Below are 16,975 nucleotides of genomic sequence, written 5' to 3' on the forward strand. Positions count from 1 at the left end.
TGGAGACATCAAAGAAGAAAGCCGCAGGTGGGAACCGCTGTATTGCGGCCGGCTTTAGCAACGCAAACACAGCCGGGGTTTCATTGTTTACATTCCTGAAAGATGACAGTCAAGCTTTACTATGGAACAGAGATTGCAAGCGAACACGGTTGGATTGGACCACACACACAAAGTACAGTGTATTATCATCAACGGCACAGATGGTAAGCAGCACCAAGTTCCTGGGGTTGCAGATCACTGACAATATAACCTGGTCCTTACACACCGGAGCTCTTGTAAAAAGAGCTCAGCAGCGCATGCACTTTTTGCGTCGGATGAAAAGAGCACAGCTCCCTCCCCCCATTCTCACCACATTCTACAGAGGCCCTACATAGAGAGCCTGCTGACCAACAGCATCTCTGTCTGGAGTGAAGTGAAGTGAAGTGAAGTGAATTATATTTATATAGCGCTTTTCTCTAGTGACTCAAAGCGCTTTACATGGTGAAACCCAATATCTAAGTGACATTTAAACCAGTGCGGGTGGCACTGGGAGCAGGTGGGTAAAGTGTCTTGCCCAAGGACTCAACGGCAGTGACTAGGACGGCGGAAGCGGGAATCGAACCTGCAACCCTCAAGTTGCTGGCACGGCCGCTCTACCAACCGAGCTATGCCGCCTGCAGTGCCTCAGACTGGAATTCTCTCCAGAGAGTGGTGAGGACGGCGGAAAAGATTATCAGGACTCCTCTTCCTCCTATCCAGGATTACAAAAAAAGCCGCTGCCTGACCAGGGCTCAGAAAATCTGCAAAGACTCCTCCCACCCTCACCAAGGACTGTTTTCACTGCTGGACTCTAGGAAGAGGTTCCGCAGCCTCCGTAGCAGAACCTCCAGGTTCTGTAACAGCTTCTTCCCTCAGGCCGTAAGACCCTTGAACGCATCATAATTAAATTATCCCCTCAACTCCCCCCAAAATGGATTAACTGGCTGGAATAAAAAAGACAATATAACATACATCCATAAACATGTGGAAAAGTGCAATGTATTTATCTGTACAGTAATCTATTTATTTATATCTGAACCTTATTGCTTTTTTTTTTTATCCTGCACTACCAACAGCTAATGCAACGAAATGTCGTTCTTATTTGTACTGTAAAGTTCAAATTTGAATGACAATAAAAAGGAAGTCAAAGTCTAATTATGTGTATTAATAAAAAACATTTGACTATTCTGTATTTTGAAGACGATCTATGTCGTGTGCTACTCCAGCATCAATATCCGCAGCGTCCTCCTGACCGTCAGCGTCGGGTTCAAAGCGGTATGTCTCTATCCCTTGTTGCGGTTGGGCCTGGCTGAGTGGTCCTGCTACGCCCACGGCACCTCTCACAGCATCTTCTCTATCTGAATTGCTCCCACCGCCCTCTTGTGTTTTTTATTTTATTTTCAATTATTTCTTTTTTTCCTAGTCCTTCACTCTCACTTTCCTCATCCACGAATCTTTCGTCCTCGCTCAAATTAATGGGGAAATCGTCGCTTTCTCGGTCCGAATCGCTCTCGCTGCTGGTGGCCATGATTGTAAACAATGTGAGGATTTGAGGAGCTCCACAACCCGTGACGTCACGCGCACATCGTCTGTTACTTCCGGTACAGGCAAGGCTTTTTTATTAGCGACCAAAAGGATGTTCTCTACTAAATCCTTTCAGCAAAAATATGGCAATATGGCGAAATGATCAAGTATGACACATAGAATGGACCTGCTATCCCCGTTTAAATAAGAACATCTCATTTCAGTAGGCCTTTAAGCATGTATTTAAGAATTTTAAAAAGTCATCCAAACTCATTTAAAGATTAGCATTGGGAATAAAATTGGTATCGATCCGATACCAGATAAATTCAGGGCTAGTATTGCTGATATCAATACTAATACCGATTCTAATATCCATCCATTTTCTACCGCTTATTCCCTTTCGGGGTTGCGGGGGGCGCTGGCGCCTATCTCAGCTACAATCGGGCGGAAGGCAGGGTACACCCTGGACAAGTCGCCACCTCATCGCAGGGCCAACACAGATAGACAGACAACATTCACACACTAGGGCCAATTTAGTGTTGCCAATCAACCTATCCCCAGGTGCATGTCTTTGGAGGTGGGAGGGGCCTATCCCCAGGTGCATGTCTTTGGAGGTGGGAGGAAGCCGGAGTACCCGGAGGGAACCCACGCATTCACGGGGAGAACATGCAAACTCCACACAGAAAGATCCCGAGCCTGGATTTGAACCCAGGACTGCAGGAACTTCGTATTGTGAGGCAGACGCACTAACCCCTCTGCCACCGTGAAGCCCCCGATTCTAATAATTAATAAAAAAAATATTGAAATTCACTTGCAATTGTTAAACATCTTTAAATTCAAATTGAAACATGATTATCATCAGATTAGATAAAGATTTTGGGGCGGCATAGCTCGGTTGGTAGAGCGGCCGTGCCAGCAACTTGAGGGTTCCAGGTTCGATCCCCGCTTCCGCCGTCCTAGTCACTGCCGTTGTGTCCTTGGGCAAGACACTTTACCCACCTGCTCCCAGTACCACCCGCACTGGTTTAAATGTAACTTAGATATGTAAAAGCGCTTTGATTCACTAGAGAAAAGCGCCAGGGTTTCCCACAGCATTTTATTGTTAAACTAAAGTCATAAAAAAAATAAAAATTAAAAAAATATATATATTTTTTGTCCTGTCTAGCTTCTCAGGCAAATAATATAGTTGATGTAGATGTCCATACCGGCTGTTCAGGTTACTTTACAAAAGAGAAATGTAGGATACTTCTCTTGTTGCCTTATTTGTATTTGACATAGTCATTATTTTGTCTTTGTAAGTCAATATTTACTAAGTCTAAATAATGACATACTCAGTATCTCAGGCAAGTAGATATGTATATTACCTTCCTAGTCCGTCCGCCAGTGTTTTTTTTGTGGGAAACACTGAGCGCTATATAAATATAATTCACTTCACATTTTAAGTAAACAAAAAAAATTACATTGTACTATGTTTTGAACGTTTGTGTGTCTGATTTTTAACATCAACTTCTTTCTTTTCTTTTCTTTTCTTAGTTTATTTTGAACATGACATACATCAGTTAAATTCATCATTTGGCAATACACAATACATCATGTCCGAAAAGGAGTAGGAAAAAGCAAAGCTTATTTAATCCTACCCCGTTTTCCACTTCAATCAATCAATCAATGTTTACTTATATAGCCCTAAATCACTAGTGTCTCAAAGGGCTGCACAAACCACTACGACATCCTCGGTAGGCCCACATAAGGGCAAGGAAAACTTACACCCAGTGGGACGTCGGTGACAATGATGACTATGAGAACCTTGGAGAGGAGGAAAGCAATGGATGTCGAGCGGGTCTAACATGATACTGTGAAAGTTCAATCCATAATGGATCCAACACAGTCGCGATAGTCTATTCCAAACTGGTTCCAACACAGCAGCGGTAGTCCCGTTCACAGCGGAGCCAGCAGGAAACCATCCCAAGCGGAGGCGGATCAGCAGCGCAGAGATGTCCCCAGCCGATACACAGGCGAGCAGTACATGGCCACCGGATCGGACCGGACCCCCTCCACAAGGGAGAGTGGGACATAGGAGAAAAAGAAAAGAAACGGCAGATCAACTGGTCTAAAAAGGGAGTCTATTTAAAGGCTAGAGTATACAAATGAGTTTTAAGGTGAGACTTAAATGCTTCTACTGAGGTAGCATCTCGAACTGTTACCGGGAGGGCATTCCAGAGTACTGGAGCCCGAACGGAAAACGCTCTATAGCCCGCAGACTTTTTTTGGGCTTTGGGAATCACTAATAAGCCGGAGTCCTTTGAACGCAGATTTCTTGCCGGGACATATGGTACAATACAATCGGCAAGATAGGCTGGAGCTAGACCGTGTAGTATTTTATACGTAAGTAGTAAAACCTTAAAGTCACATCTTAAGTGCACAGGAAGCCAGTGCAGGTGAGCCAGTACAGGTATATATGTATGTATATATGTATATAAAGGTATATACAGTATAGGTATATATGTATGTATATATGTATATAAAGGTATATACAGTACAGGCGTAATGTGATCAAACTTTCTTGTTCTTGTCAAAAGTCTAGCAGCCCCATTTTGTACCAACTGTAATCTTTTAATGCTAGACATGGGGAGACCCGAAAATAATACGTTACAGTAATCGAGACGAGACGTAACAAACGCATGGATAATGATCTCAGCGTCTTTAGTGGACAAAATGGAGCGAATTTTAGCGATATTACCGAGATGAAAGAAGAACTTGATCATAAGTCATTTTTCATTTCACAATAAGCTTAATATTATTGTGGTAATATGTATTTTTTGGTGAATGGGTATTGAAAACCTATAATAATAATACACATTTCCAAATAAGTATTATAATGAGTAAATAGAAATAAATAACACAATTATTAAAAAGTTAAAAAAATATATGTTTTTTTTACCAAGGGTATTTATGATGGAAGATGCTTTATATTTAAGCAACAATGCATGTTTCCAGCATGTTTTCTTGTACTGTACTGCATGTTTGATGTGCATGTGTGTGTTATGACTACCTTATATTAAATGTATGTTCGTATCTCCAGTCCATCATGTCCAGAGGTGGGTAGTAACGCGCTACATTTACTCCGTTACATTTACTTGAGTAACCTTCGGGATAAATTGTACTTCTACGAGTAGTTTTTATGCAACATACTTTTACTTTTACTTGAGTATATTTATAGAGAAGAAAGGCTACTTTTACTCCGTTCCATTTATCTACATTCAGCTCGTTACTCGCTACTTTTTTTATCGATCTGTTAATGTTTGTTTTGGTTAATGACAGCTTCAAAGTAGGATCTACGCATGCCTGCGTTTCACCAATCACATGCAGTCACTGGTGACGTTGGACCAATCAAACAGAGCCAGGCGGTCACATGACCCGACTTAAACAAGTTGAAAAACGTATTCGGGTGTTACCATTTAGTGGTCAATTGTACAGAATATGTACTGTACTGTGCAATCTACTAATAAAAGTTTCAATCAATCAATAAAAAGTGTAAAGGAAAAAAGGCACTTTTTATTTCAACCCTACTTCCCGTCAGACTGATCGCACAGTTCCTGTCTTCACAATAAAAGTGCCGTTCCATCGCGCCTGCGTTAACAAAATAAGAGTCTCCGAAAGCCAGCGCAAACAAACTAGCAAACTACGGAGTTTGCCGCCAATGTATTTCTTGTAAAGTGTATAAAAACGAATATGGAAGCTGGACAAAAGATGCCAAAAACCAACGACTTTCATATGGTATTAGACAGAAAAGAGGAACTTTTTTCTCCTCCATCTGAAAAACGTGGACGTCTGAGTCCAATCAATGCAAGTCATCAGAATCAGGTAATACACCAACTTATATTCTTGTCTTCATGAAAGATAGGAATCTATATGTTAAACATGCATGTATATTCATTAAAACACCTTCAACATGTGAACAAAAACGGCAAAATAAATAAATATAAATGATATACTGTATATATAAATGTATGTATGTGTATATCTATATATATATATCTATATATATATATATATATGAGGTAGATCACCTCGACTTGGTCATTTATTAAGTAATTGATAAACGTTGAAAAACTTATTGGGGTGTTACCATTTAGTGGTCAATTGTACAGAATATGTACTGTACTGTGCAATCTACTAATACAAGTTTTAATCAATCAATCAAATCAATGAATGCCTACTGAGCCTATGGTGCTGTTAAGTTATTGTGGCTCAATGTGCCATTTTTTAAATTTAATTTTAATGTACTATTATTTAATAGATATTATTGTTTTAGTTGCTTAAGAGATATTCCTGGCTCTGAATTTGCTCATTGCTATTTTTATGTTTTTGTGCATTATTTGTTGCTGTAATCAGGTTACTCATCAGTTACTCAGTACTTGAGTAGTTTTTTCACAACATACTTTTCACTTTTACTCAAGTAAATATTTGGGTGACTACTCCTTACTTTTACTTGAGTAATAAATCTCTAAAGTAACGGTACTTTTACTTGAGTACAATTTCTGGCTACTCTACCCACCTCTGATCATGTCTATGTCCAATGCGAACATACTAGAGTTGGACACCAAAGGTAACTGTAATGAGTAAAACAACAACAAAAAAAGTCATGACACGATATTTAACGGTTTTGAAATGATTGCACAATTTAGTACTTACACAGGCAGTGACTCATCTCACAGGAAAATGACAATTACAATTTGAAGAGCATTTCCCTATTTTGTCTGTCTTGTTGTGTCACCACTGTGTGTATTTGTCTAATTTATCAGTTTCTCATAGATTGTCAGCAGCCTGCTTCCTCAGTTTCGTCACTCTACCCACAACTAAGGTGAGGGAGAACCCCCCTGGGCCGCAGGTAACATGCTGGAGTCGTGCATGTAGTACAGCAGGGGTCAGCAACCTTTTTGAAGCCAAGAGCTACTTCTTGGGTACTGATTAATGCGAAGGGCTACCAGTTTGATACACTCTTAAATAAATTGCCAGAAATAGCCAATTTGCTCAATTTACGTTTAATAAATAAATATATATATATTTTTTTTTTAAATGGGTATTTCTGTCTATAATTCCAACGTACATTTTATTTCCTTTTACGGAAGGTTTTTTGTAGAGAATAAATGATGAAAAAAACACTTAATTGAACAGTTTAAAAGAGGAGAAAACAGGAAAAAAATAACATTTTCTAAACATTTCGACTCTTTAAAATTCAAAATTGAACCGAGAAAAAAGAAGAGAAAAACTGGCTAATTCAAATCTTTTTGAAAAAATAATTGATGGAACATCATTAGTAATTTTTCCTGATTCAGATTAATTTTAGAATTTTGATGACATGATAGGCGCCAGCGCCCCCCGCGACCCCAAAGGGGAATAAGCGGTAGAAATGGATGGATGGGATGGATGTTTTAAATAGGTTAAAATCCAATCTGCACTTTGTTCAAATATATAACAAATTGGACCAAGCTATATTTCTAACAAAGACACATTTTTCTTTTTTCTTTTAGATTTTCCTGAACAAAAATTTTAAAAGAAATTCAAAAGACTTTGAAATAAGATTTAAATTGGATTCTAAAGATTTTCTAGATTTGCCAGGATATTTTTTTTTAAATTTAATCATAAGTTTGAAGAAATATTTCACAAATATTCTTCGTCGAAAAAACAGAAGCTAAAATAAATAATGAATTAAAATGTATTTCTTATTCTTTACGATAAAAATTAAAAAAAAATACTTGAACATTGATTTAAATTGTCAGGAAAGAAGAGGAAGGAATTTAAAAGGTAAAAAAGGTATATGTGTTTAAAAATACTAAAATTATTTTTAAGGTTGTATTTTTTTTCTCTAAAATTGTCTTTCGGAAAGTTATAAGAAGCAAAGCAAAAAATAAATGAATTTATTTAAAGAAGTGAAGACCAAGTCTTTCAAATATTTTCTTGGATTTTCAAATTCTTTTTGAGTTTTGTCTCTCTTAGAATTAAAAATGTCGAGCAAAGCGAGACCAGCTTGCTAGTAAATTAAAAAATAAAAATAAAAAATAGAGGCAGCTCACTGGTAAGTGCTGCTATTTGAGCTATTTTTAGAACAGGCCAGCGGGCGACTCATCTGGTCCTTACGGGCTACCTGGTGCCTGCGGGCACCGTGTTGGTGACCCCTGTAGTACAGTATCTATCTATCTATCTGTCTATCTGTCTATGTATGTATGTGCAGATAGTTTGGAGATTGGAGACATAAAGCTGCTGACAGATCTTAAGGCTTGTCTAGTTTGTGTTGTTTTGTGGTCAACCTTTTGTTTTTACCCTGTTTTGACGTGGCAAAGTTGGTAGAGTGGCTGTGCCAGCAATCTTAGGGTTACTGGTTCAATCCCTGGATCGGTTCGCAGCCGAGTGTGAAGCGACCGGAATGAGAATCAGCACCTCCAAGTCCAGGTCCATGGTTCTCGCCCGGAAAAGGGTGGAATGCCATCTCCGGGTTGGGGAGGAGACCCTGCCCCAAGTGGAGGAGTTCAAGTACCTAGGAGTCTTGTTCACGAGTGGGGGAAGAGTGGATCGTGGGATCGACAGGCGGATCGGTGCGGCGTCTTCAGTAATGCGGACGTTGTATCGATCTGTTGTGGTAAAGAAGGAGCTGAGCCGGAAGGCAAAGCTCTCAATTTACCGGTCGATCTACGTTCCCATCCTCACCTATGGTCATGAGCTTTGGGTCATGACCGAAAGGATAAGATCACGGGTACAAGCGGCCCAAATGAGTTTCCTCCGCCGTGTGGCAGGTCTCTCCCTTAGAGATAGGGTGAGAAGCTCTGCCATCCGGGAGGAACTCAAAGAAAAGCCGCTGCTCCTTCACATCGAGAGGAGCCAGATGAGGTGGTTCGGGCATCTGGTCAGGATGCCACCCGAGCGCCTCCCTAGGGAGGTGTTTAGGGCACGTCCAACCTGGTAGGAGGCCACGGGGAAGACCCAGGACACGTTGGGAAGACTCTGTCTCCCGGCTGGCCTGGGAACGCCTCGGGATCCCCCGGGAAGAGCTAGACGAAGTGGCTGGGGAGAGGGAAGTCTGGGTTTCCCTGCTTAGGCTGTTGCCCCCGCGACCCGACCTCGGATAAGCGGAAGATGATGGATGGATAGTTCAATCCCCCCCTTCTACCATCCTAGTCACGTCTGTTGTGTCCTTGGGCAAGACACTTCACCCTTGCTCCTGATGAGCGCCTTGCATGGCAGCTCCCACCGTCAGTGTGTGAATGTGGAAATAGTGTCAAAGCGCTTTGGGCTCCTTAAAAAGGGGTAGAAAAGCGCTATACAAGTACAACCCATTTACCAAATGTTCTCTATGAATTAATGCAGCAGTAACTATTAGTGGTGGGAAGTGAAGTGGATTACATTTCTTTCTCCTATGTCCCCCCCTCCCTTGTGGAGGGGGTCCGGTCCGATGACCATGGATGAAGTACTGACTGTCCAGAGTCGAGACCCAGGATGGACCGCTCGTCCGGACCCAGGATGGACCGCTCGCCTGTATCGGTTGGGGACATCTCTACGCTGCTGATCCACTTGAGATGGTTTCCTGTGGACGGGACTCTCACTGCTGTCTTGGAGCCACTATGGATTGAACTTTCACAGTATCATGTTAGACCCGCTCGACATCCATTGCTTTCAGTCCCCTAGAGGGGGGGGGGTTGCCCACATCTGAGGTCCTCTCCAAGGTTTCTCATAGTCAGCATTGTCACTGGCGTCCCACTGGATGTGAATTCTCCCTGCCCACTGGGTGTGAGTTTTCCTTGCCCTTTTGTGGGTTCTTCCGAGGATGTTGTAGTCGTAATGATTTGTGCAGTCCTTTGAGACATTTGTGATTTGGGGCTATATAAATAAACATTGATTGATTGATTGACATTTATATAGCGCTTTTCTCTAGTGACTCAAAGCGCTTTACATAGTGAAACCCAATATCTAAGTTACATTTAAAGCAGTGTGGGTGGCACTGGGAGCAGGTGGGTAAAGTGTCTTGCCCAAGGACACAACGGCAGTGACTAGGATGGCGGAAGCGGGAATCGAACCTGCAACCCTCAAGTTGCTGGCACGGCCACTCTACCAAGCGAGCTATACCGCCCCTAACATTGTCAGCGAGTCGATATCGATTCATAAAAGGGGCAGTTTCGCCGATACCTGATTAGTTGTCAAAGTCATTTAAAGATTGTTCCTTTAATGCAGGGGTCGGGAGAGCCAAAAACCCAAATATTTTAAAATATATTTCCGTAAGAGCCATATAATATTTTTTTTTACACTGAGCAAAACTAAACGCGTACATTTTTAAGTAAGATCAACATTTATAGGGTATTATAAGTCTCTTATTCTTTGTAGTAACATTGTTATTCTCGAGCTAACTGTGGAGGGGGCGTGGCCCTTGGTGGAAAGCATTTGGTCACCACTGGTACAGAATGAATTCCTCAATATATTGTCTTCTTATTGGTGTGTTTCCATTTCCTGTTGCACATCCCTTCAAGTCATTGTTCCCTGTTCACAAGGATCCCTTTTTTCTGCATCCTTCCAGTCCCAGATTTAGGCCTGGCTTCCAGGAACACAAAGCAGTTCTGATCAGCAGCCGGATCCCTCTCTCACCTTGTGACCTAAGGAACTGCCCGGCCCTTCGACCCCAGCCTCCTTAGCTCCTAACCATGTTCTGGGCACTGAACCCCAGGCCCAGTTGGCAGTGGTGTAACAACTCTAGCATCTAGCAGCTCTCACTGGACTCCACGACCCGTGAAAGCTCCCTGTGTCACAAGCGGAGGAAGTGAATAGACTATTTACCTTATTTGTATTTATTAGGACTGACCCTTGATGGTGAGTATTTATTTATTGGATATTTATTATGATTTTTTTCCTGTTGGCTGCTCCTTCCTTAAGTGTGCCGCAGTAAAACACAGTATTAAACCCTTGGTCTAAAACTGCCATAGAATGCATTTTAAAGTTGGCTATAATAGAAGATTGGATTGACACCACCTTCATAACCTCACTAGTCTTCTTTGGATGCTTTTTTTTTTTATAGGTGTTTTGCAAAGCATGAGATTTTTTTAATAACTTATTTTATTTTTAGAGAATTGTCAAACCCATTTTAATTATAGACAGAGACAGACGTTTGATATCGGGCTGCCGGTTAGGTTTTTATTTATTCTAGTTATTTATTTCTCTTTTTGAGTTGCACAGGTTCAAGTGACCATGTGGGGACCAGTTGTAAACATTGTCGTCTAATGTGTGCCTCATCTTGAGTTACAGCTTAATATTCTACTGGAAACATGCATTGTATCAATCAATCAATCAATGTTTATTTATATAGCCCCAAATCACAAATGTCTCAAAGGACTGCACAAATCATTACGACTACAACATCCTCGGAAGAACCCACAAAAGGGCAAGGAAAACTCACACCCAGTGGGCAGGGAGAATTCACATCCAGTGGGACGCCAGTGACAATGCTGACTATGAGAAACCTTGGAGAGGACCTCAGATGTGGGCAACCCCCCCACCCCCCTCTAAAATTGTATTTCCTTTTAAAAGTTATTTCACTCTTTGTCTTTACTCGGGTTGGAAAAGAATCCTGGCAAATTTCCATAAACGTTCTATGGGAATGTAGGGATTGTTTAATACTTTCCATGATGTATTGGGAAAATATTGACGTTTACTTCAATATGCAGGACATTTACACAAACCGGATCCTCTAAAAGGATATACTTTTTTAGTTCTGTCGGGCATAAAATGCGCTGAAAGTAGAAAAGCAAACCTATGCCAGGATCTCCAGACAGTAAAGAATCCTAAACCAGACAGGGATTCGGATCAATTTCTCCCATTTCCTGAAAGTTTCAGCAAAATCCACCTCTAACTTTTTGAGCTATGTTGCCAACTAACTAATCCACCCCGCATCCTCTCCAATTTTTGCTTTGTACGTCCAAAATGCTTCAAAGCGTTCTATATGCTTCCTGTGCATGCCTTTGCTGCACTAATTTGGTTGCTTTCCATAATAGAAGAGATTTCACCTGCACTTTGCCTGCTGTCTCAGCATCCTGTGATCCAGACCAATACCATCAAACGCAGAATGTAACAGGTGGTAGAGGCGTAGTCTGCGTGAATGTGTTTGCGGGTGTGCCAAGTCGACCGCGGGCGTAGAAAGGACAAACTACTGACTGCGGCATTTGCGCATTTGCTTGACTTACTCGGTGGCCTCGTAATTAGAGCAGGGGTCGGGAACCTTTTTGGCTGAGAGAGCCATGAGAGCCGAATATTTTAAGATGTATTTCCGTGAGAGCCGTATAATATTTTTAACACTGAATACAACTGTCTGCTTTAAACACTGATGACATATATAAAACAGACAAGAAGCAATAAATTAAACAGGGACTGGATTCAATTTAGTGTGACAGTCTCTTGCTGTCATCGTGCGGGTTCCATGGACCACCAAGGAAGGACATTGCTTTTGCAGGTTTGACTCTCGTTTATTTTTTCAAATAAAGGAGGTCTTTCGCGCCGTCGTCGCTCACGCTGCTCGCTCTTTTAGTCGGCCGCGTCTTCGTCGTCGCTGTCTTGCGTTCTGTCGCTCTCGTTCTTTAGTCGCTGTTGCGGGCTCTCCGCCTCCTTCTTCCCCGATCTCCCCTCCTTCTCCCCCTTTTATACATCGTGAGGAGAAATGTTAATTGTGTCCCGGTGTGCGAGCCACGCACCTGATCTCGCTTGTAGCGTCGCTCTCCGCTCGGTCGTCGTCTCCGCCTCCTTGCCGCCATCTTAAGCCGGGCTCCAGTGTGCCCTGCCCCGCTGATCGTTCGCCGACTCCGCCTCTCCACAAGGAGAAACCCGTGAACCTGTACTCTTTGACAGTGTCGTCCCACGCTCAGAAGAGAGAATTCTACGCCTCTTTCATTTGGAACTTCCCAGATTACAACAACTAAATGCGTGCATCTCTTATTGTTATTCTGAAGCTAACCAATGCTAAATCAAATACTTTTGAGCATTAATGCGACTTCTTGAACAGGTTCGGTAGAAACGGATGGATGGATTCAAATTTATGAGAATGTTTTATATTTTGAACATTATTTTTAACACTGTGATTACCAGCGGAATTATTCATTACTTATGGTGTTAAGCAACGCCAACTAAGATTTATCTGAGAGCCAGATGCAGTCATCAAAAGAGCCACATCCGGCTCGAGAGCCATTGGTTCCCTACCCCTGGGTTAGAGTGTCCGCCCTGAGATCGGTAGGTTGTGAGTTTGAATCCCGGCCGAGTCATTCTAAAAACGGGACCCATTACCTCCCTGCTTGGCACTCAGCATGAAGGGTTGGAATTGGGGGTTAAATCACCAAAAATGATTCCCGGGCGCGACACCACTGCTGCTCACTGCTCCCCTCACTTCGGTTGGTAGAGTGGCCATGCCAGCAACTTGAGGGTTGCAGGTTCGATTCCCGCTTCCGCCATCCTAGTCACTGCCGTTGTGTCCTTGGGCAAGACACTTTACCCACCTGCTCCCAGTGCCACCCACACTGGTTTAAATGTAACTTAGATATTGGCTGTCACTATGTAAAGCGTGCGATGAGGTGGCGACTTGTCCAGGGTGTACCCCGCCTTCCGCCCGATTGTAGCTGAGATAGGCGCCAGCGCCCCCCGCGACCCCAAAAGGGAATAAGCGGTAGAAAATGGATGGATGGACTATGTAAAGCGCTTTGAGTCACTAGAGAAAAGCGCTATATAAATATAATTCACACTTCACTTCACCTCCCAGGGGGTGATCAAGGGCGATGGGTCAAATGCAGAGAATAATTTCGCCACACCTAGTGTGCGTGTGACAATCATTGGTACTTTAACTTTATTGTGAGGCCAGAAAATCAAGTCCAAATAAGCAATAACGTGTTCAAAAACAAGCCGAAAAATTGCGACCTGCGACTCACAAAATTTGAAAGCGACAAATAAATAAGCCCAAAGTTTCGGATAATAAGCAGACTTGGCAAAGTCTTGAACAAAGAGACAAAACGCCTTTTTGAGTTATGTTGCTAACTAACAGACTCAAAAAAATCAAACCGTATATCAAACATGTCATTTTTGTTTTTTTTTAATAAAACCTTTAAGCATTTTTAAACTTTTGAGTTCCAAATTGGCTGAGAATAAAACAAGGACATACAATCAAATTCCAACTAGGTAGTGACATACGGTATCCCACAAAAGTCCTCCCCTGATTTCAGAAGTCCTCTCAAGGGAACAATACTATAAAAATAAACTTCAGTACACTTTAGAGTAGTCACTGTACAGCTTGTATAACATCTTCCGCTTAAAAATGCCCCACGGGTGTTTAATTGGATTTAGGTCCCTCATCTCAATCAATCAATCAATCAATCAATCAATGTTTATTTATACAGCCCCAAATCACAAATGTCTCAAAGGACTACAACATCCTGGGAAGAACCCACAAAAGGGCAAGGAAAACTCACACCCAGTGGGCAGGGAGAATTCACAACCAGTGGGACGCCAGTGACAATGCTGACTATGAGAAACCTTGGAGAGGACCTCAGATGTGGGCAACCCCCCCCCCCCCCCCCCCCCCCCCCTCTAGGGGACCGAAAGCAATGGATGTCGAGCGGGTCTAACATGATACTGTGAAAGTTCAATCCATAGTGGCTCCAACACAGCCGAGAGAGTTCAGTTCAAAGCGGATCCAAGACAGCAGCGAGAGTCCCGTCCACAGGAAACCATCTCAAGCGGAGGCGGATCAGCAGCGTAGAGATGTCCCCAATCCATCCTGGGTCCCGACGAGCGGTCCATCCTGGGTCTCGACTCTGGACAGCCAGTACTTCATCCATGGTTATTGGACCGGACCCCCTCCACAAGGGAGGGGGGGACATAGGAGAAAGAAAAGATGTTTCTTTCTTTCTTTCTTGCTTCTTTAGATTAGATTAGATGACATTAGATTAGATAGTACTTTATTTATTCCTTCAGGAAAATTTAATTTTTCAGCACAATCCCATTCAAGATCAGACAAACGTTACAGGGAGACAGAACAGGATCGCTGACGGGTCTGCCGGCTTCCGGCACCCCTTAAGGTGAGATACGGGTAAACAAGTGGGGGGAATGGGAGAAAAAATTGAAGATTAAAATGAAATATAATTAAAAAAAATCGGTCTAAGCCTGGGCCCCTGGAGAGGGGGTCCAGACTGAGGCCAAGGGAAAAAAACAACAACTCATAGCCATAGCACACATCCCTCTCACATGTGTGTAAGAGGGGAACATCAAAGAAGTGAATTATATTTTATATAGCGGTTTTCTCTAGTGACTCAAAGCGCTTTACATAGTGAAACCCAATATCTAAGTTACATTTACACCAGTGTGGGTGGCACTGGGAGCAGGTGGTTAAACTGTCTTGCCCAAGGACACACCGGCAGTGACTTGGATGACAGAAGCGGGAATCGAACCTGCAACCCTCAAGTTGCTGGCACATGAAAGACATTAAGTAGCAGAGCTGATGCAACCAGACACTTCTACATACAGCTATGAATAAAAAGTAAAAGAAACATATACACTTTAAGAAGGCACTTATTATCTTGGGGGTGTTTGGACTTATCATCATGTTGAAAAACTGCCAAATATCTCAATTTCCTCAAGGCAGAAGATCATGCCCTATTTCAAAATGTCTCAGTGCTTGGTAAAATTGTTTTGCTAAATGGCACCACAGCTCCCCGGGTGCCAGCAGCACTCATGCAACCCCAAACCATGATGCTACCCCTTCATGATATGACTTTAGATAAGACACACTATCTTGGTACTCACTTGAGTTGCCAACTATTTAAATAATACCGGTTGTGCAATGATAAATCTATACTTGCTGTACACTGACTACTCTAAAGTATGTACCAAGTTTCATTGTCAATTGAGCATCTGTACTGTACTGACAATGATTGTTAAAACATATTTACTTATACGTATTTGATTGTAACGACTTGAAAATATCCAGCCAGGTAATAACATCACAGCTTTGTTAACCGAACAGTAAAAAGTGTGACCTCAATACTTTTCTGCTGTGGCGTGCAGGATTTTAGCCATTTAATGCAGGAATGCTCGGAATGGCCTGCAGTAAGAAGTTTTAGCTGGGTGCAAAGGTACGAGGTAGAAACCCAACGTTGGTCAACATGCTCCAAAACAGAACAACATTTAAAGGGGAACATTATCACAACTTCAAAAGGGTTAAAAACAATAAAAATCAGTTCCCAGTGGCTTGTTGTATTTTTTTGAATTTTTTTTCAAAATTTTACCGGTCTCGGAATATCCCTAAATAAAGCTTTAAAGTGCCGTATTTTCGACTCTCTGCGAAGACACTGGCCATTTCCCTGTGACGTCACACAGTGCTGCCAATGTAAACAAACAATGGGAATACCACAGCAAGATATAGCGACATTAGCTCGGATTCAAACTCGGATTTCAGCGACTTAAGCGATTCAACAGATTACGCATGTATTGAAACAGATGGTTGGAGTATGAAAGTATTGAAGAAGAAACTGAAGCTATTGACGCTATTCATAGCCATAGCATGGCCGAATAGCTGCGTTAGCATCGCCGGTAAAATGTGCGGACCAAACGATCAGGACTTTCGCATCTTTTGACACTGGAGCAACTTAAATCCGTCGATTGGTAAGTGTTTGTTTCGCATTAAATGTGGGTGGAAGGAAACGTAATATAGTTGCAAATGCATCTACAGGTTATCCATACATCTCTGTACCATGTCTGCTCTAGCACCGCCGGTAAATAGCATGTTAACATCGATTAGCGTAGCATGTTAGCATCGATTAGCCGGCAGTCAACATCAACAAAACTCACCTTAGTGATTTCGTTGACTATCGTTGCAAATGCATCCGCAGGTTATCCATACATCTCTGTGCCATGTCTGTCTTAGCATCGCCGGTCAAATGTGGAGACACTCTGGTACATTCAATGGGGGTCTGGCGGCAGCCACTTTGGCATCTTGGGGCCAGTGGTGCAACTTGAATCCCTCCCTGTTAGTGTTGTTACACCCTCCGACAACACACCCACGAGGCATGATGTCTCCAAGGTTCCAAAAAATAGTCGAAAAAACTGAAAATAACAGAGCTGAGACCCGGTGTTTGTAATGTGTTGAAAATGAAAATGGCGGGTGTGTTACCTCGGCGACGTCACGTTCTGACGTCATCGCTAAAAGACCGATAAACAGAAAGGCGTTTAATTTGTCAAAATTCACCCATTTAGACTTCGGAAATCGGTTAAAAAAATACATGGTCTTTTTTCTGCACCATCAAGGTATATATTGACGCTTGCATAGGTTTGGTGATAATGTTCCCCTTTAAGGCTGTTACTCTGGTGTGTTGTCAGGATTTTAAAGGGGAACATTATCACAATTTCTGAAGGGTTAAAACCA

General features: G+C 42.3%; 1 protein-coding gene across 6 annotated transcripts in view; it reads left to right on the forward strand.

Annotated features, from left to right (window-relative positions):
* Positions 1-14,126, forward strand: part of bicd1a (bicaudal D homolog 1a) — a 127,202-nt gene extending 113,076 nt beyond the window's left edge. For 2 of the 6 annotated variants that reach the window (XM_061917944.1, XM_061917949.1), the window contains 2 exons: positions 6,345-6,403; positions 10,106-14,126. In XM_061917944.1, coding sequence (XP_061773928.1) covers positions 6,345-6,403; positions 10,106-10,220 — 174 coding nt within the window. In that variant the 3' untranslated portion in view covers positions 10,221-14,126. Of the gene's footprint in view, positions 1-6,344; positions 6,431-10,105 lie in introns of all 6 variants that reach the window. The other 4 variants (XM_061917945.1, XM_061917947.1, XM_061917946.1 and 1 more) reach the window with 4 other exon arrangements.
* The last annotated feature ends 2,849 nt before the right edge of the window (positions 14,127-16,975 follow it).

This window comes from Nerophis ophidion, linkage group LG12 (assembly GCF_033978795.1).
Source record: "Nerophis ophidion isolate RoL-2023_Sa linkage group LG12, RoL_Noph_v1.0, whole genome shotgun sequence".
Taxonomy (NCBI): domain Eukaryota; kingdom Metazoa; phylum Chordata; class Actinopteri; order Syngnathiformes; family Syngnathidae; genus Nerophis; species Nerophis ophidion.